Genomic DNA, 19,222 nt, shown 5'->3' on the forward strand with positions numbered 1-19,222 from the left:
AATTAACAGGTGGAACGTTAGGAGTCACAGAAAATGGTGTCATTGTCGTAGTAGTTGTCAAAGTCGTCGTAGCGACAAGAGCCTGAGGAGTTGTTACTCGTAAATTCCGATCGCAACGATAAGAACCGACAGTGTTTCGACAGTGATAACCTTCACTGCAATCGTGTGTACCAAGAAGACATTCGTCATCGTCCTCGCATATTTCAGTCGCTGCATTTAGAGTGTAACCGGTACCGCAGGGTAAGAAACGTGTACAAATGTAGCTACCTATGGTATTATCGCAACGTTGAGTTGGTAGACAATCGTTTTCCTTAAATTCACGATTAAAAATACATTTCATTTCTTCGAATTAACATTTTTATCTTTGTAAAGTTAGAATTCAAAATACTTACCTTTAATTGACATTCGTTAATATCAACGCAAGCTTGTGTAAGATTTTCACGTCTGAATCCGGTTCTACAATTACAAGTATAACTTCCCATAGTGTTAATACATTGTTCGTTACTACTACAAACATCCTCGATCTCGCGACACTCATCGATATCGACGCAACCACGATTTCTTACGAATTTTGTACCCTTTAAACATTTTTGATCGGCTGACGGTGTCATTGGAGTCGTAGGTGGTTTTCTGGTTATCGGAATTGGTGCTTTGGCACAACTATAACCACCTGGTTGATTGTAACAAATCTCTTCGCCACAGCTATCCAATCCTTCGGCACATTCATCGATGTCTGTTTCAAAAACAAACGATTGTATATATTTTTATCTCATAGATTTAACAAATTTGATTTAATAATATTATGTTATATTAATTATATCAATTTGACAACACATACAACATTGTTCGACATGCAATAGAAACGTTGGACAATGCAACGAATTTTAAAAATAGATTTTGTGAAAAACGAGAATTTCAACATGCATACATATACATAATAGTCGTGTGAGTTAGTCTACAATGTTATGGTTTAAACAAAATTATTACCAACTATTCAACCGCAAAATACATTGTTGCGATCATACGACATATCTTCCAAAATTCTGCAAATGTTAGAATTCTACAAAAATTTATATTTAAATCTTCCAAATAGAGTTTATATAATTTTTCTATTAGAATACTGCAGTTGTTTTAACTATTTTGTAAGTATTATTCGAATACCTGTGCATTTTCTCAATCTTGAATTATATCGAAATCCAGAAGGACAAGCCGGTCGTTGACGTTGATGTTGTTCGGGTATTGGTGGTTGTTCGCACCTAAAAAATATACAGAATAGTTATAATAAACGTTACAAGTTCTTAATAAGAAAATATACAATTTACAAAAATATAGCTTACCTGTAAGTACCTGGTAGATTGATGCATCTTTGTGAAAGTCTAGCATCACAGCTATGTTCACCGTTTAAGCATTCGTCCACGTCCTCGCAACGTCTGCTCTGCAAAGAATATTTATAACCCGATGAACAGGAAGGCAAACGTGTTAGACATTCATAGCTGCCTTCTTTATTAACACAATACTGATGAAATTGTAAGCGACAATCGTGAAGATTTTCAGAACATTCGTCGATATCAACGCAGGTTCCATTAAAGGCACGTTTGAATCCACTTCGACAAAGTGGTATTAACTGACAATGATAGGAACCATTGGTGTTAACGCATTGATGGGTCATTTGTGGACAATCGTGTCTACCCAAAAGACACTCGTCCACGTCCTGACAACTCTTCGTCGTCGTGCTGAAGAACCATCCAATGCTGCAAAGCGGAGAACATTCATAACCACCGAGAGTATTGCGACATCGTTCGTGATCTCGACAACCTGGTCCTGTTACACATTCATCTATGTCAATGCATTGTCCTGTTGCAGGATTCCTTCTGTATCCCAATGCACATGGTTCCACACTCCACTGACGATCGTCGATCTACGTAAAGATATGTTTCAAAAAAAAAAAAGCAAATTTAGATCTTATCAGGTGGCAGGTGAACGAAATGTACTTGTATCCTATTCGCATGAGAATCAATCATTGTCCTTAAAGTAGTCCAATCTGCAATACTTGTTCTGGTCGTTGTCGTGCTCGTAGTAGTACTCAACGTTTGACAAACGTAAGAGCCATTGGTATTACGACAAACTTGAGAATTCTTGCAGGTGTGTAAACCAAGTGAACATTCGTCTATGTCTCGGCAATCCTCTTTTCCGTTAGATCCAGGCTTTTTGTACGGTTTAAATCCTGGTAGACAGGCTGAATAACATTCGTAAGTACCCAAAGAATTCACGCAACGTTCTCCTACACGGCATACCGCTATTCCACTAATACATTCATCCACGTCTAGTAGAAATACATGAGAAACGGAGACGATCAAATATAACGAGGCAATTTGTAATAAATATTTTGTTTACATATTATATAACATCTCACCAATGCATAGTCTACTTTTTGAATCGAACTTATATCCAGAATCACACGATAAGTTGTTCATTTCACTCATTGTCATAGGTATCGTCGTTTGAATTCCTGTTTTGTTATCCCTACTATATAAAATTATATCTCTCTCTTTTTTTTGTTGTTGCTGTTCTTCTTCATCATCATTTACATTCCCGTCAGTATATACTAACAGTTCGCACCTAATAAAATTCATTATATTCATTTATATGATTCATATACACAAATCATCAAACTATGTATATTTTCAATGAAATCGTATACCTGTAACTACCGATCACATTGAGACATCGCTCGTCCGATTCACAAATATGAAGTTGTTCAGTACATTCGTCAATATCAATGCAATTTTCCGTGAGATTTTGTGATGGTTTAAAACCAGGTAGACAATCAACATTCCACACAGTTTTATTCAATGGAGAACCAAAAGAAATAAAGTCCTTTGATCTGGTACATTCGTAACCACCGATTGTATTAACACATTGTGTTCCAGGTTCGGGACAAGGCATAATGGTTTCAGTGCATTCATTCAAATCTAAATAATATTAAAAGAAATGAACTTTTCAATATCGAAGAAAATTTGTAATAACATTTTCAAGAAAAAAGAAAGGAAGAATAGGATCTTTTTATTGGATTTATCATATAAACTAAATGTTAATAATTGTTACCTCGCATGCATCGAAAACCAAAGTGAAAGGGTCGACATGCTGATATAGAGAATAAAAAAACGAAATTGCGTGTATATTTCTATGGGACAGTAAAGAAAAATAAATCGATAAAAATTAAATAATTCTAATCGAAAAGATTAAAATAAATTACATTATAACACTAACCAATACAATTTCCAAAACTAATGCTATAAACGAATCCCTTGTGACACTTAATATCACACTCATAAGCTCCAGCAATATTTCTACACTCTTCTGTCTCTTCCAAACAACTATGTATCCCTTCAGCACATTCATCTACGTCTAATCAAAAAATAGGAAAGTTTTTGTATGAAGTCTTCGTCATTAGATGACTTCGTTAATTATTTTATGTACCTTTGCATGTCTGAGATGTCTTGTCGAATTTAAATCCCGCAGGACATGACTTCGTACCTACCATTTTAAGACAGGAAAAACTACCTTGTGTGTTTACACAAAAATGTGTACTTTCCGTACATACATTTGGTGATACAACGCATTCATTGATATCTAAAAAATATCCTTTCGTATATTTTTTTTTTTATTTAATCAATGAATATTTTCTTATTTCAACACGAAGCGTTCATCATACATATTTAAAACGATCTCTGAATATAAAAGTATTGGTAAATAACAAAAGTATCTCTTTTATATTTTAAATGGAGATATACCTGTGCAAACTTTAGTCCGAGCATCCCTTTGATATCCAGGTGGACAAGCTTCGTAGGCTGCATTTTTTTGTGTTTTTATGATGCATCTGAATGATCCTATGGTATTTTCACATCGTCCTGGACACTGAACTTTTCTTTCCAAGCATTCGTTTATATCTAAATGCGAGATGGTATCAAGACAAAAGCACGAAATTATGATAAAATCGAGTTCAATGCAATGCATTGTGCACAAAGACAATAAGCGAATAACAAATTGACTAGAATGAAAAAGCGGGAGCAAAAGCAAGATAAAGATCTCGCGTTACCAAGCTTACGGTCGTCACCATTTATTACCGTTACATTCTTTTACCTTTCATACATTTAATTTGTTTATAGAGCTTCTCGAGAGTTCTACATGAATACATACCATTGCAAACTTGTAAAGTAGAATTATAGCGATAACCAGCAGGACAAAGAGGTAATAATGCATCATCCTCGTCAGTTTCAGTCGATCCAGTACTATTCGTTGTTGATTTTAGAATACATGAACGTTTGTCATCAGCCAATTCGAATCCAAGATTGCAACTGCAACGGACTGCTACACCAGTGTCCGTACATCGTTGCTCGCAAGGATTGGTGGACTTACATCTAGAAGAACATTTAATGTTTCGTATAAAAAAATACTAATCGTTGTTTATTCAATAATCGTACCTATCGGTCAATAGATCTTGTCTACAAGTTTTTTCATCTTCCAGAAGAGTAAATCCTTCACGACAAGCGCAATAATAAGATCCTGGAGTTGGTATGCATATATCGGTACAGAGAAGACCTTTCATCAGTTGACAAATATCATCCAACGCTATAGAAAAAATTGTTCTATCGTAAAAAATCATGATGAAAATTTGTTTCTAGCTTCTTATCCTTGATTTTATCACTTACGAGGCGTAGGTATTGTCGTCGAATCAGTCGAGAAAGGAGAAGAAGGTAAGGACGAAGAGGAAGAAGACGATTCCGAAGATGGAGATGTCATTGAAGAAGCGGATAGAGAAGTCTCAGATTCGGTTTCCGTATTACTATTGGATGAAAGTGTAGAATATGTAGCATCCGTAACCAATGTAGTATTCGGTAATGCTTCGTAACAACATTGTAAAAACGCAGGATCCCATGGGATTCCAAAAGTAAATGTTTTGAATGAGCAACCTTGGCCCATAGAACCGGCAAGTATTCCTAAAATATCGGAAATCATACATATTCTATGATTCCTAGTAAAAATAAATTTCGAGAATTTCTAGCAAATGTTTAGTACCGAGCTTGCAACCCTCGCAACAATCACGATGATAATCTCCTCGTCTCGGTATTTTCACGCTGGTGCTCGTAACGCAGGCCAAGCCATTTCGAGCATCAGCTTTTCCTTTTTCACACTGTTGATCATGATAAGTTCGCACGCAACAAATATCCACAGCTTCTAAACAGAGACCTTGTTCGACTCTAGGAACCCCACTAACCGGTCCAGTAAATTTCTCACATTTAAGACCTTCCATTGCCCATGAAGTACCAAGGCCACAACATTTTTCAAATTGTGCTTCTATTCTAGCTTCGACTATAATCCCTGAAAGGGAGAAACAGTAAATTCTATTACCTAACCATTTGCTTTTATCATTTTTATCATTTTATCTTGTCTTAGATTTTGCCAGTGTTTTTCTTTTTTGTTTTTCACAGAACAAACACAAGCAAAGACAAGAATCGTTGATCTAGTATCAAAAGCAAGTTATCTCCTATTTGCATTTTATTTCTCTACCTATTTTCATTGAGGTATTCGCGATCTAGAATGAGCAGGAAGTAGGTAAGGGAACAAAAATACGAATCATTGCGCGCGAATAAGAAAAACTATTGTTTGAATAACGTGATAAGAAGAAAACTATGCTAATTAGAAGAGTATCGTTCATAGAAACCATCTTGTTGAACAAACATAAGAAAACTGCGCAAGTTAAAAAAATATCGTTCATAGAAATCATCTGTTGAGCAAATATAATATTTCATGAAGTACCTAGAAACCAAGTGATTAACAGCTTCAACATTTAATGTAATATTGTTTGATAAGTTACTTCATCATCCTCGACTATTCTTATCAATGATATCAGAATACGTATAAACAAATTTTTTATTCGACAATGTATGACTTATGTATATATAGGTGTATTGAGAAAATTCTCAAATAAATTCAATAGGATCTTTAATAGATCAGATCGCGTCTCGTTGATATGCATCACGCTTAACGCTTGTGAATTTATCGAAGTCAATTCAGAGACGAGCGTAGCCCGCGTACACAAATAGGGCTAGGTCACGATGGCTAATGGAATGATTCGTTTAAGACAATCGCACGCGCTTATCCAACAACGACGGCTCAACGAAACGATGAAGTTCAACGCGAAGGAGAAAATAATAATAAAACATAAGAGACTAATCGAGAGAATCTTCATCCTCCAACGGTAACATTACAATATTTTTACAATCTACCTTCCGTGATTGCAAGAAATTATAAAAAATTAATCGATATATGTGTTGTTAACAATTTTCTTTAAGAAATACCGAAAAAGAAAGAGTTACCTCCCCTCTGCAATAGTATCAACTGCTCCAGCTGGACGATCAGAAGAAAGATAAAGCAGCCGTAGAATTCGAAACTTTTTCGCGTCATTTTCTTGCACCGGAATCTTTTTTTCCGTATGTTAAAAAAATCGTATTGTTTTCGTACTATCGAAACTCGCGATCTATAGATCGATTCTTTTTTCTTTCTTTCTCTTTCTTTCTTTCTTTCTCTCCAAGAGAGAAAAAATCTTTTTAAAGAGAAGAACGCACTGCACTTCGGTCGAGCGCTTGGCTTGCATTGGAGCTCTCGGATCTCAGTCGCTTCGGTTTTGTCATCTGCACCTTTGTAACGCGTCTCTCCCTCGTAAAAGATCTTACCATCTCTCCCCACCCCCTTTCTCGTTCTCTCTCTCTCTCTCTGTTCTCATCATTACCCCCACCCTTAGTATTTTACTTTAATCCGTCTCTCTTTCTCACAAGGCACGCGTGATGATTCGTAAGGATTCATGATAGAATCCAAGGAACGTTCTATCCTTGTCTTTCCTAGTTCTTCTCGTAGTTTCTTCTTCTCCTTCGTCTTTTTAATCTTCCGCGGCATGTGATCTCTTTTCCCATTGCCGACCGACACAAAGCTCCTTTTTTGTCGCGGCTTCCTCTTTCTTACTCTAGCGCACAGTGCTAGCCTTGTTGATCATGCGAATTTCCGTACCACCCGCAGGGTATAGGACAACTCTACCCTATTATCGAGTTCGAAAAGATTCGGCAATGCCGGACTTCTCTTTCCTACTTCTTCTTTTACCAGCATCGTTTCTTCTTCCTCATCCTTTTCATCTGTTGCTTCTTCTTTTTTTATTCGACCCTTCCTACTATCGTTCTTCTTCCTCTAATACTTCCATCAAAAAATCGGTAATGCTGACTCTCATTCAAGTAGGATCATTGATTTTCTTATTTCAAATATTTTTCACGCGTTTTACATACTATTTTAATATTTACAAGTGTTTATTTTATTATTATAATTTTACAGATTGTAATTTGAATGAAACAATCAATCTGTTAATATCTGTATCATGAAAATGATCAATTTAATTTGTTAGCGCAAGATCATTTTTGTCAGTGGTAGATACTTAAAGTATTTCGTCGCTCTTAATCAAGAATATCATTAAACGGTTCATTATCGAATGTACATGATCACTGTTAGAATTATGTAATTATTTATGTAAAGGATAAAAGATTACTTGTTCGTGATGACGAATTTAAAAAAAAAATTTTCATCACAACATCCTCAACTCGATGGATTAGATCCCGTATAAGGGATAGGAAATTTGGTCACATGTGCCATATGTGACGGTATGACGCTTCGCTATGAGAACGAGGAAGATCATCGTCGTGAAAATACATAACGAGATTAGTATGGCTCTCGTAATACGCGTGATACCGTAATGATCGAATAATATCCGGGTTACAGTGTCGCTCGTTGTAAAAAAGTTATTCATATTTTTGTCAGTCGAAAACGTTTCATAGTCGGAACGTGCCACGTTCTTCCTTCAAACTTCATCTGCGTCTTAGGCGTCATTTTTGAACCCGAAGTGCTCTTTTTTGTTTCATCTTCCAAACGGCACATGTTTGTGGCCTGTTTGCGTTTAAAAAAAAAAAGAAAGGAGAACGAATACTTAAGTAACTATGATATGACGATAGAATACTTGATATTCGAAATAAAATCAATATAAGATGATAGAAATTGGAAATATTAATTATAAAGGACAAATAATGATGAAAAATATTTTATAAAAGTTTGTATTTATATCATAGCAAGGTTCGAGGGATGCTGCACATACTTAGTTAAAATGTTCAATTTATGATCATATCAAATTAGAAACTTTACATGGAATCGTCGGAATAAAAATGGATCAGTTTTGTTTGAATAGACTATTTACATTTTTAAAATCAATATATAATCAAGGCTATTCCAACAATTTGTCCATGCAACATAATGCCTTTAAAGAGATATCAATTGTGGTAGTTGAACCAATAACGCGAAGATCAATATAAAAGCATCAGGTTGAATAACAAAATTTCACATGAGTTTTGATGAAACGATAGATGTATGGCAATGAAGACTTTACTCTTGACTTTCAAATATTCTTGTTAACTTATATAATAAAATATAGCGTATTTTATTTTATATTAAAAAAATTATTATAAATAATACAAAATAAACAGGAAAAAGTGTATGTAACGGAAATAATTATACATTCTCAAGCTATATTTTATAGATCTTATTATGCTTATATTCTCTAAATACGAATATATAATGAAACACACGCAAACTAGAAACTTAATAATATTTTGTTCATCGTTAGTATGATACTGAATAAAACAATTTTCTTTCCATATTTCAATGATTTATACAGTATTAAAAATATTATGAATATGATTACGTATTTATGAAAAAAAATAATATAGAAGCATTATTTTCTCGATTAAAACTTACGAAAGATAAAACCTTCATTGCATTTTACATCCATAGCTATATTTATTCTCGTCGTTCTCAAAAATGTTACCTGACATTTCTCATTGAAAGGTAATATTCAGGAAATAGATTTTGATGGGAAATAGAACAAGTAGAACGCCTGCTTGACGCCTTCATTTACCTCTTATATATAACCTAACTTAATAATATAATGGTAATATTATAGACCCAAGCAGGTGTCCTCTGTTGTATATCTAATATTCGGGGAATGACTAGGCCATATGAATATAACTTAGGAATATCTAACACCCGACATTGTTTTGACATGGCGCATGGAGGGAACTCAAACTGCATTATTTCTAAGTCACTTTCGGTACACTACTAAGAGTGCCATATTGCTTAACGCACATACTTAAAGAGAACTTTTGTGCGCGAAATTAATTTCTCTATTTATATTCTTAAACATTTTTTTCCTAAGTTTTATTCATATGGCTTAATGTTTTTAGTTCGACAAACTTTCTTTGTTCTCGATCAATCGAGGATTCAAGTTCCTTGATGCTTTCACAATTTCAGCAATGACGACTGATTATAGAGTTCAAATTTTAATTCTATTCTGGTTCTTCTCCATCACCATCTAAAATGTTATATTTCTTTGAGCATTCCTGAAGATTATGGTAATAACAATAAATATAAAATGAACTATTCTAACTTTTAAAAATACCTTCACGATCCGCTTCATCATCTACAAGTAAATCATCCTCTTCATTTACACCATCATCTTCATCATGCACAGCCTCCTCTTCTTCATCTTCTTCATCTACGTCATCTTCAACTACTACTATGCTATCATCTCCCTCTTCTCCTTCACCTCCTTCATCGCCATCATCTCCACCACCATCTTCTTCTTCTTCTTCTTCCTCTGTTTCACAATCCTCGCCATCACCCTCAACACCATTTTCAATATCAATATCTGGAGCTAGATAATACTAAAACAATGAGAAAATAACAATACTTTTATATGTAATATAAATATCGCTTTTAATATTTGAATTCATATCAATTATACCTGCAAAGGATTAGGCCACATATCATCTTTGATTAATTCAGCTATTTCATCTGAACTAGGATCACCATGATCCGTGAACCAATCAAAAAATGATCTATGTTTGAGTGGCCTCTTACGACCCTTTAAAGGTGTTTTTGTTTTTGCACGTTTTGTTAAATCTGCTCCTTCTTTCCAACGAATAGGCGTACTTTGGGATGCTGGATCTCCTGCAAAACAGCAGGAGATTAATCACAACTAAGATACTTGAATTTCATATTACTGTATTATATTCTAATAACATTTTGCAAAAAAGATAAAGGTATATAAATCAAAAACTGTGCTCACCGGAAGAACCTAGATGAAACTCTTTAGTGAGAACCTCATTTTCAAAATATGGATTCTCATCAAAGTGAAAATTAATTCTATAACCAGATTTAATGTCTTCAAATTCTTCAACCTCTAATTTATTCAAAAACCGTAGTGCATCTTCTTCATCTTCTTCCAATATTTCAGCTATTTCTTTGTTGTTTACAAACTATTTATAAAATAAGGAATAATAATATGCATTCGATATCTTATAGAAAAGTTAATATTAAGCCTATTACGATAAATCATAGTAGCATATAAATGTAGCTTAATAAATATAAAAAAAAGAATTATAGTAAGGAATAAATGCAATCGTTATAAGATAAGAAAAAAATCATGGTATAAAGCAGTTGCAAATTTGAGATTATAATAAAAAAAGGAAGCGTGTTCATTTTGATTATATCTACAGGTTATATACACTTCTGTAGGTACACAAGTGGGTAAGATGGCGGCTGGCGCCGGCGGACGCCGGCATCGCCGGGAAATGTCAAAACTATAAAGAGTTTTGTCATTTTTCTATCGCAAATAACGTTGGCATCATAAAGGATACAGCAGTGACCCAAAAGTTGGGTATCCTCTTGATAATATCGTTACGTTTTTGAAAGTAAGGTTTACGCAACTTATTGTACTTTTTCTCGACTTCGAGAATCTCGTCACTGGCCTTCTCGTTCAAGCCATCGATTTGATTCTGACATCCATCTATTTCTTCAAGTGTCTTCTGTATTTCAATGTCATAATCTCGAGCCTCGACTCCTTCACCCGAACCTGGATCTTCTATCTCCTTCGCCTTTTTACTCGCCGACGACATTGTTGAACGCGCGCTATTGTCACACCACTCCACCGCTCTCTTTATGTTTATTTCCCCTCGCACTTACCCCGAAGAATCACGAATTCGCGGCGGCGCGCAACATCATGCGAACAACCTTCGATCGTGGATCCAACAATGAATCTAGACAGGCATAACTCTCGCTTTTTTGTTCCAAGCAAAATGGCTATGCTTGTTTAATCTAGTGTAATCTAGTGTAGTCTAGTGTGATCTTATTGAGATAGCCAATCAACACATATTCTATACAAATTAATCTTTATTTTATATGGTTTTAATATTCATATCAATTAATATTTTATAATGTACTTATATAATTATTTTATTTTAATTGTATTGCAATCGATCACGAACAACTAGTTTAATTTACCTAGATATCTTGAAAAGGTACATACAGGATAGTTTGATGTGCTTTATCTGTTGAGCATTTACCTTATATTAAATACTTAATAAAAATATACAATTTTTTTTCATATGTAAATAATACTGTATTATTTTTCTCTTTCAATACTAATTAACATACAATAATATAATCATAAATATAAAGTTTGAACTGGTTTAACCGACCGATAGCAATCATACGAATCAAGCCTTTATTATTTAAAAGAAAGAGATAAAGAGAGGGAATACCAAATCACGATTTAGAGAAAGTGTCGTCATACAGCAAATAGTTCATGATTAAACGCGTATATAAAATGATTACTTTAATCGATTCAATATAAATTAAACTTTAAAGATATTGAAGATCAAGCACGTGCTTCTTAATACTTATACTTATAATAATATCTTATAAAAAAATAAATTGATGATCGAAGATTATCGAAGGTTTCAATGAGTAAAAATGTCCTTCGATATTACCTATGATCTCATTGGCATACCCCCTTCTTTAACACGCGTTTCGAACGAATAGAATTACGTAAGTTCGAAAGGCGGCTATAGATCAACCAATCAGACATCACGTAGTATCTTTGCGCCCAGGATATTGCTCAGAAAATCAAGATGGCATCCGAGAATGATACGGGTATCGTGTCAAATGAACGATGTGATGTAAATAATACGATTCAGCAAGTGTTTGAGCCGTTGAGAAGGGAAATATCGAGCGCGAAGGTGCTTGGAACACAGTGGAAGAACGTGAACAAAGAGGCAACCGATTGTTCCGGCGATATCGGTTTAAATTCGAACAGGACGCCCACGGTTTTCCCTACAGCGTCATCGTTCAACACAAACACCGACCGACATGAATTACAAAGAAACGCGAACACTTTGAGCTCTTCTGGTGATGTGCAAGAACGTGCGAATTATAAATTCATTATTAGTACGACTTTGCATAAATTACCTTCAAAGCCAGACAGTATGTCCACTCAGAGGAATGATCTAGACAGTGCTGCTTGTGTACCTGAGAAAACAGACGGTAATCATGTATATAGTGCTTTGAGCAATATCATATATACAGAGATCTGCATCTTTTCCATCTCTAGGATCTTTTTTATATTTATTTTTTATTATTATTTTTTCTTTGCATATATGAAACCAATATTTTGAACGAAGTATACCAACTAATAATTTTTTTTTGATATATTTTTATGAAGCATATGCTGTATATCGTTATCGAAGTTCATTTAAAACTTATAGTCGAATACATTTAGCAAAATCGACTTGAAGTTTATTTATTCTTGTTCTTTTTAATCTTTGACCGATGTTATTATTTAGTTCTAAGTATATATAAGTTTCTGTGAATATTGTCTTTTATATTTGCTGTAGATAATCCAGATCAATGTAATAATGAATTATTGAGGACTGCAAGAGAACCAGTGCAACATATTATTCATGTAAGTAATTGATTTTATAGTTTCGGATAAAGAGTATTGTCTACATAAGTTTATTGTATTTATTAGACCGATTCCACATGTGGCAACAGTACATTATTATCTACCAGTATGCATGCATTACCAGCAAAATTAGAGGGATGTTTAAATTTCTCTAACAATACTCCTCAACTTGGAGAAAGCCCACAGAGTAATGGAGAAGTAATCAGTAGTCCTCGAAGTCCAGATTACCCTCCAAGGGTTTCAAATAGTCCAAATAGTCCAGATATAATGTTTCCTATTACTATGACATCAACACATACCGATTCTAATATTAATATAATGGATACAGCAAAATATGATGAAGAAAATACTGATACATCTACAAAAATTAGCACAGAGTTGCAGAGTTATCAGTGTTGTGGCAAATTGGAAATGAATGATTCAGAAAATTCTGTTTTACAAACAAAAATAAAGCAGGAACATGATTCAACCGAAGAAAATATACAAGACACAACTAAAACAGAAGTAGTTGAACAAAAAGAAGAATCAGAAATTATTAAATCAAATTGGGGAAATGAGAGAATACCAATTACTGTGACAAATAAGATCGATAGTAATACACATCAAAAATCTATAGAACCTATTAATACATCGTCTTCAAATTCACATTCAAAGCTGGATTCATCATCCAAAGACAAACGTAAAGAACATAGTGATAGAAGACACTGTTCAAGATGCTATAGAAGAAGTAAAATCAAACGGGCAAATGTTGGTGTCCAATGTAAACGTGATCGTAGTATACTTCCTTTAAATACTAAAACAATTTCTTTACCATTATCAAAATCTACTAGTGATAATCTGAGACTTAATTTACAAACAAAAAATTATAAGATGCTTAATAGTACAGGGGTGAAGAGTGAATTATTAGAAGGCTTAAAATATAAGAAATTTATTCATATAGAGACATATCCTAATGGTGGGGCAACTGTTGTGCATATGTTTCAAGATGAAATTGATACTTTATCCAATGAACAAGTAGAAGAGTTGGCACAAGAGTATTTTAAAGTATGTAATTCAGAATGTGAATGATTTCTTAATTACAATGATTATACTTTTGTTATATGCTTTTTAAATACAAGTATTGATATTTGAGAAATACGGACTGAAATCAATAACATAAAAGGTAAAATGTTTTCAAATCCTAATTATAATTCACAGGTAGTTTTTGGGGAAGATGAAAATGGTAATGCTCATCATGTTATGGGAATAGTACATAATGCAGCAGCATATCTTCCTGATCTTTTGGATTATATGGCAAATAATTATCCTACTTTAACAGTGAAGAATGGAGTATTAGGAAGAAGTAGTGATATTGAAACAACTACTATGGTACAGTACAAAGAGCAAGTTTGCAAAGCATACAGTAATGGAACAATACGATATGGACCTTTACATCAAATAAGTCTTGTGGGTACTGTCCATGAGGAGGTTGGAGGTTATTTCCCTGATCTTTTACAAAAATTAGAGGAGAATCCATTTTTGAAATTGGTAAGAACAAATAATAATATATATTAAAGCAACGAACAAATTAACTTTTATATAATTAGTATGTAATTATATAATTTTGATTGATTTACATTAATTTTAGACAATGCCATGGGGTCCACTATCAGTAGTAAAAATGGAAACTCCACAAGAATCAAATGATGGTCCTATTCTATGGATTAGGCCAGGGGAACAATTAGTTCCGACGGCAGATATAAATAAAAGTCCTTACAAAAGGCGTAGAACGGGAATAAATGAACTACGTAACTTACAATACTTACCACGACTTAGCGAAGCTCGAGAATACATGTTCGAAGATCGTACAAAAGCTCATGCCGATCATGTAGGTCATGGATTAGATAGGATGACTACAGCTGCTGTTGGAGTATTAAAAGCGGTGCATGGTGGTCAAGCATCAGAATATAATAGAGTTACGAAAGACGTTGTGGCATTTTACGCTGGTGATTTTCCAGAGTTAGTTGAAAAACTTCAACTAGACCTCCATGAACCACCAATATCTCAATGCGTACAATGGGTCGAAGATGCTAAGTTGAATCAATTAAGAAGACAAGGTATTCGTTATGCAAGGATAAATCTTTATGATAATGATATTTATTTTTTACCCCGTAACATTATTCATCAATTTAGAACTGTCTCAGCTGTTTCAAGCATCGCATGGCATGTTAGATTGAAACAATATTATCCAGAGTCACAACATAATTCAAGCATAAGACATAGTCGAGTTATTAATGAATCTACCCATCGTATTAAAGAAAAGAAACCATTAGAAACCGTTGGTATAGGAGATGAGCAGAAAGAAAATACTAATCGTCAACGATTAGAGCAAAAGCTTTATTCTGATTCTCTTGAAGAAAAAAAGGCTAAAGAAAGAGCTGCGGAGTATCAAGGAAATTTAAAGAAGTCAGATCAACATGGAAAACGAAAAGATGATCGTAAAAGCCGTGATCATGGCCGACACTCATCTGTTAAAAGAAAAGATTGCGAAGAAAATAATGATACAGCTACAAATCATTTTAATGACAGTAAAACTACAAAGAGTGGAGCTAGCGATCAAAAGTCTAGCAGCAGTAAAAGGGATGATAAAAGGTCTGATAAAAAACACGAGATACGACGCCGCAATAGTGACAAATCAAGTCACCATTCACATGGTAGCAGTAGTAGCAGTAACAATAGCAGCAAAAGTAATCATTCTGGAGAAAAGAAGAAATATGATTGTAATAGTCATAAATTAGATCATCATCGCAGTCATCATAGTAGATCAAGTGGTAATAATAATGTTTCGAGTAAAGAGACTATTTTGAATGTGATGGAAGAACGAACATCTATTAAATATGGTACAACAGGATCTCCTTTAAAAGACAGCAAAAGACATTTTAGTTCTTCAGAAATTTGTCCACCTGTATTAGAATCTTCTAATTCTGAAGTAATTGTTTTGGACAATGAAGTATTAAATCAAAGACAGCTAATAGCTAAAACGTATGCAACTGAGGTTGTTGATAAGGCATTAGAAATCGCTATATACAAGTCTAAGACTGACGTTGATGAAGTTTGTCAATCTTTAAGGATTGGTGTAGCTGAAGCCTCAAAAGAAGTACTAGATAAAATTAGAAAAGAAAGTTTTGAAATTGCTGAACAAAGGTTCAAAGATGATACTACAAAACTGGAAAGGTATTCTCAATTACTTGAAATGGAAACTGTATTAGCATTTACATCGAAAATGGAATGCGCAACAGAAAATGCTGTGAAAGCTTTAATTGAAATGGCCGAGGACGAAGCTAAGGAAAGAATAAAAAACGAGAAACCATCTGAGAGTCCTGCTGAAGATCATACCATCCCTGAAAACCAAATTCCCACTTTAACCAGTACAAGTTCTTGCTCTTCCGTTTCAATGACTACATCACCATTGATGGAAAGTGAGAAATACAGTAGTAGTAGTAGAATTAGCAATGTAGAAGAAAAATCCTTAAAATCATCCGATCATCACGCTTCTGTCGGAGAATCTAAACGAAAGTACAGAGATGAGAAAGATTCTAGAAGTCAGAGGCATAAAGAAAAAAGAGATCGTGACAAACGAGATCGTGATCGTAAAAAACATCGTCATCGAAGTCCACAAAGTAAATCTGAACATAAAACAAGTGAGACGATAAAGGAAAGTTCATCAAAGAATGTGACCTCGTCGATTCGGGATGTTTCTAATTCTAATAAACCTGCAGATTCTACTGACATTAAAGAAAGTGAAAAGAAATTAGAAAAACGAAAGGACAGTCATCACAGTCATGGAAAAGACGGACAAAAGAAATCATCCAGCAGCCGTTCGAGTAAAGACGATACAGGATCGAGTAATTCACATTCGACGAGTTCAAACCATAAACGCAAGTCAAGTTCGTGTTCAGAACATAAAGAACACAAGAAATTGTGTACAGAAAAAGAAACAATTTCACGAACATCTGAAATAAATATTAACCCTTCAGTTCCCACCACAACAATTGTGACAACACCAACTGAAACAACTTCTACGAACGTTGTTACATCAACGACATGAAAAGGTGAAAATTACTTTTAATGTGTAATACAGTCTATTTAAAAAGTTGACAGTTTATGTTAGCTTAGCTAATATAGAAATATGTGCACTTTTAATTGGATGAAGTGATATATCAAGAATGATGAAAGTTTGTGCTTGATACACAAACTTCGATATTTAATTGTTAATTTGATTTGATACACTTTCATCTTGAATGAAAAGATGATGTTACAGATCTAATTGATTTTCAGAGCTTACTGTTGAGAAGTCCAAATTGACGTCTGTATTGCAAAAGTTATTTTGCTATAAAAACTCTGAGTGTCTCACAAACTGAAAGTGAAGAACATAGTTGATAGATATTTATACTATAAGTGATCGATCAATGAGTGGTGTACAAATAGAACTTGTACAAATTCGTGGTTGGAAATTTTTTCCGATCAGCATAAGATTATTGTGCATTGTATATAGACCAAAAAATGCCCTATTGGGAAGATTGTGTCACAGCAAAGCTTGATTAAATTATTTATATATGTAGATATATAATATAGTATATGTTAAATTATTTATATTTTCATTATATCTTATGACAGTACAGAAAATTCTTAATTTGGAAAACAAAGCTATCAATCATATTGTTTCCTTTTTTGTTCTTTTTTTCTTTATATCATAAATCGTACAAAATTAACATTCTTTAAATTCATACTATAAAGAATAACATTTTTTTGTTTACCCTATTAATTAGGAATTCGAGATCGATAGAAAAGGAAGAAAAAATACCAGAATACTTTTAATATACGGATTATAGATTAAGTCGGAATCTATATATTATATTATTATTGGAGATATATATGATAAAACAGATATATGCACATGCTTTTCATATTTGTTTAGCAGTCACGATATGTCATAATGTGTTACTGTCTTAAAGCAATATATCTTCTTTTCGTTCCTTTACGAATATAAATACAATTTTATATGGATGATACGATGGAGTAGCAATAAAAATCTGAATATATTTTTGTTTGAAGCAAAAAGAAAAAAGCGTATCTTACTTTAAGTTGTAGATAGCAACATTATTTTCACATTATGAGAAATAGTATTATGGGTAACAACAGACGTACAAATTCTTTGCCTTTGAAGATATTACTTGTTTGGGACAGTGAAACATTGCAACAGATTGATCACAAATGTTAATAATATTTTCTCTATTTGAGTAAAATAACAATTGTTCTAAAATTAATGGTAGCTATAGAAATGAGAGAGAGAGAGAGAGAGAGAGAGAGAGAGAGAGAGAGAGAGAGAGAGAGAGAGAGAGAGAGAGAGAATGTTAGCAATACGACAGATACATGATGTCGTGTAATGCTAATGTAGATTTGTGTATATGAAATGTAATAGTACACAGAGTGTATAAAGCTTCTACGTATGTAACGATGTAACATCGTATATATTTTATATAATTTTTTATTTCATATACTATGATCGAAAATCTAGTTTAACGATATTTTTTCAGTTCTCCAATTGTTCAATTTGACAATTAAGATTTATTATTATTATTATTATTATTATTATTATTATTATTATTATTATTATTATTATTATTATTATTATTATTATTATTATTATTATTATTATTATCATTATTATCATTATTATTATTATTATTATTATTATTATTATTATTATTATTATTACTATTTATCCAAAGCAGCACTTTTTATGTTATATACCTTCTCGAATATATTTTCTAAATATATTGCCTAAATTATAAATTTCTTATAAATGCAATCGCATCATAAATTCGTTATCAGACAGAACAGAGATTCATCTGTCCAATAGGGCTTTCATAATTACTCGGATCTGTATGAAAACTTATGAATAGATATATATTTAAGTTTTTCAAGCTTATATTTGTATACACATTTCTATTATACACACCTACTGTTTTAAAGTTTATAAAAAGATTATATCTGGGACAGTGAAAATCCCTCTTTTTATTACACTGTAAAAGAAAACAAAATTGAAAAAATACGTTTTAACAAAATAATCATGCGTAATAAGATAGTAAACAATCATCGGATTTGTATACACAAGACCATAGATTAGGCAAGACTGAAAAAAATAGTAGCATCCAATAGAATAGAAAACTTCTTATATTAACTGAAATGTTTCTTTTTTTTTCTTTTTTTTTCTTTTTTTTTTTTTTTTTTTTTTTTTTTTTTAATAAGTACATACCCGATAGTATTACATAAATCTTCAATATAGAT

The 19,222-nt window shown here is 33.1% G+C and overlaps 3 protein-coding genes across 9 annotated transcripts in view; 1 reads left to right on the forward strand and 2 right to left on the reverse strand.

Annotated features, from left to right (window-relative positions):
* LOC124951957 (fibrillin-1-like) overlaps positions 1-6,719 on the reverse strand; it is an 8,997-nt gene extending 2,278 nt beyond the window's left edge. The window contains exons 1-15 of one of the 3 annotated variants that reach the window (XM_047501098.1): positions 6,381-6,719; positions 5,080-5,382; positions 4,713-5,000; positions 4,485-4,632; positions 4,201-4,421; positions 3,795-3,950; positions 3,481-3,633; positions 3,271-3,408; positions 2,702-2,972; positions 2,414-2,619; positions 1,992-2,323; positions 1,338-1,918; positions 1,162-1,256; positions 393-733; positions 1-310 (exon numbers count right to left, since the gene is read on the reverse strand). The exon at positions 1-310 is cut by the window's left edge and continues 118 nt beyond it. In XM_047501098.1, coding sequence (XP_047357054.1) covers positions 1-310; positions 393-733; positions 1,162-1,256; positions 1,338-1,918; positions 1,992-2,323; positions 2,414-2,619; positions 2,702-2,972; positions 3,271-3,408; positions 3,481-3,633; positions 3,795-3,950; positions 4,201-4,421; positions 4,485-4,632; positions 4,713-5,000; positions 5,080-5,382; positions 6,381-6,468 — 3,631 coding nt within the window. In that variant the 5' untranslated portion in view covers positions 6,469-6,719. The remainder of the gene's footprint in view (positions 311-392; positions 734-1,161; positions 1,257-1,337; positions 1,919-1,991; positions 2,324-2,413; positions 2,620-2,701; positions 2,973-3,270; positions 3,409-3,480; positions 3,634-3,794; positions 3,951-4,200; positions 4,422-4,484; positions 4,633-4,712; positions 5,001-5,079; positions 5,383-6,380) is intronic. The other 2 variants (XM_047501099.1, XM_047501100.1) reach the window with 2 other exon arrangements.
* LOC124951958 overlaps positions 1-18,284 on the forward strand; it is a 21,103-nt gene extending 2,819 nt beyond the window's left edge. Inside the window, exons 1-7 of one of the 3 annotated variants that reach the window (XM_047501102.1) lie at positions 1-6,262; positions 11,974-12,474; positions 12,825-12,892; positions 12,959-13,936; positions 14,090-14,419; positions 14,520-16,983; positions 17,210-18,284. The exon at positions 1-6,262 is cut by the window's left edge and continues 2,819 nt beyond it. In XM_047501102.1, coding sequence (XP_047357058.1) covers positions 12,063-12,474; positions 12,825-12,892; positions 12,959-13,936; positions 14,090-14,419; positions 14,520-16,979 — 4,248 coding nt within the window. In that variant the 5' untranslated portion in view covers positions 1-6,262; positions 11,974-12,062 and the 3' untranslated portion in view covers positions 16,980-16,983; positions 17,210-18,284. Of the gene's footprint in view, positions 6,263-11,973; positions 12,475-12,824; positions 12,893-12,958; positions 13,937-14,089; positions 14,420-14,519 lie in introns of all 3 variants that reach the window. The other 2 variants (XM_047501101.1, XM_047501103.1) reach the window with 2 other exon arrangements.
* Positions 8,128-11,170, reverse strand: LOC124951959 (protein SET). 3 transcript variants are annotated; one of them, XM_047501106.1, is made up of 5 exons: positions 10,791-11,170; positions 10,220-10,409; positions 9,896-10,092; positions 9,539-9,815; positions 8,128-9,463 (listed from the first exon to the last, which is right to left on the reverse strand). In XM_047501106.1, the coding sequence occupies exons 1-5, from the start codon at positions 11,046-11,048 to the stop codon at positions 9,438-9,440; spliced, it is 948 nt and encodes a 315-aa protein (XP_047357062.1). In that variant the 5' UTR covers positions 11,049-11,170; the 3' UTR covers positions 8,128-9,437. The 3 variants fall into 3 exon arrangements, with proteins under 3 accessions (XP_047357062.1, XP_047357061.1, XP_047357063.1); XM_047501105.1 differs by having other exon boundaries at positions 9,896-10,101; positions 10,791-11,169; XM_047501107.1 differs by having other exon boundaries at positions 9,551-9,815; positions 9,896-10,101; positions 10,791-11,164.
* Positions 18,285-19,222: the final 938 nt, after the last annotated feature.

This window comes from Vespa velutina, chromosome 10 (genome assembly GCF_912470025.1).
Source record: "Vespa velutina chromosome 10, iVesVel2.1, whole genome shotgun sequence".
NCBI lineage: Eukaryota > Metazoa > Arthropoda > Insecta > Hymenoptera > Vespidae > Vespa > Vespa velutina.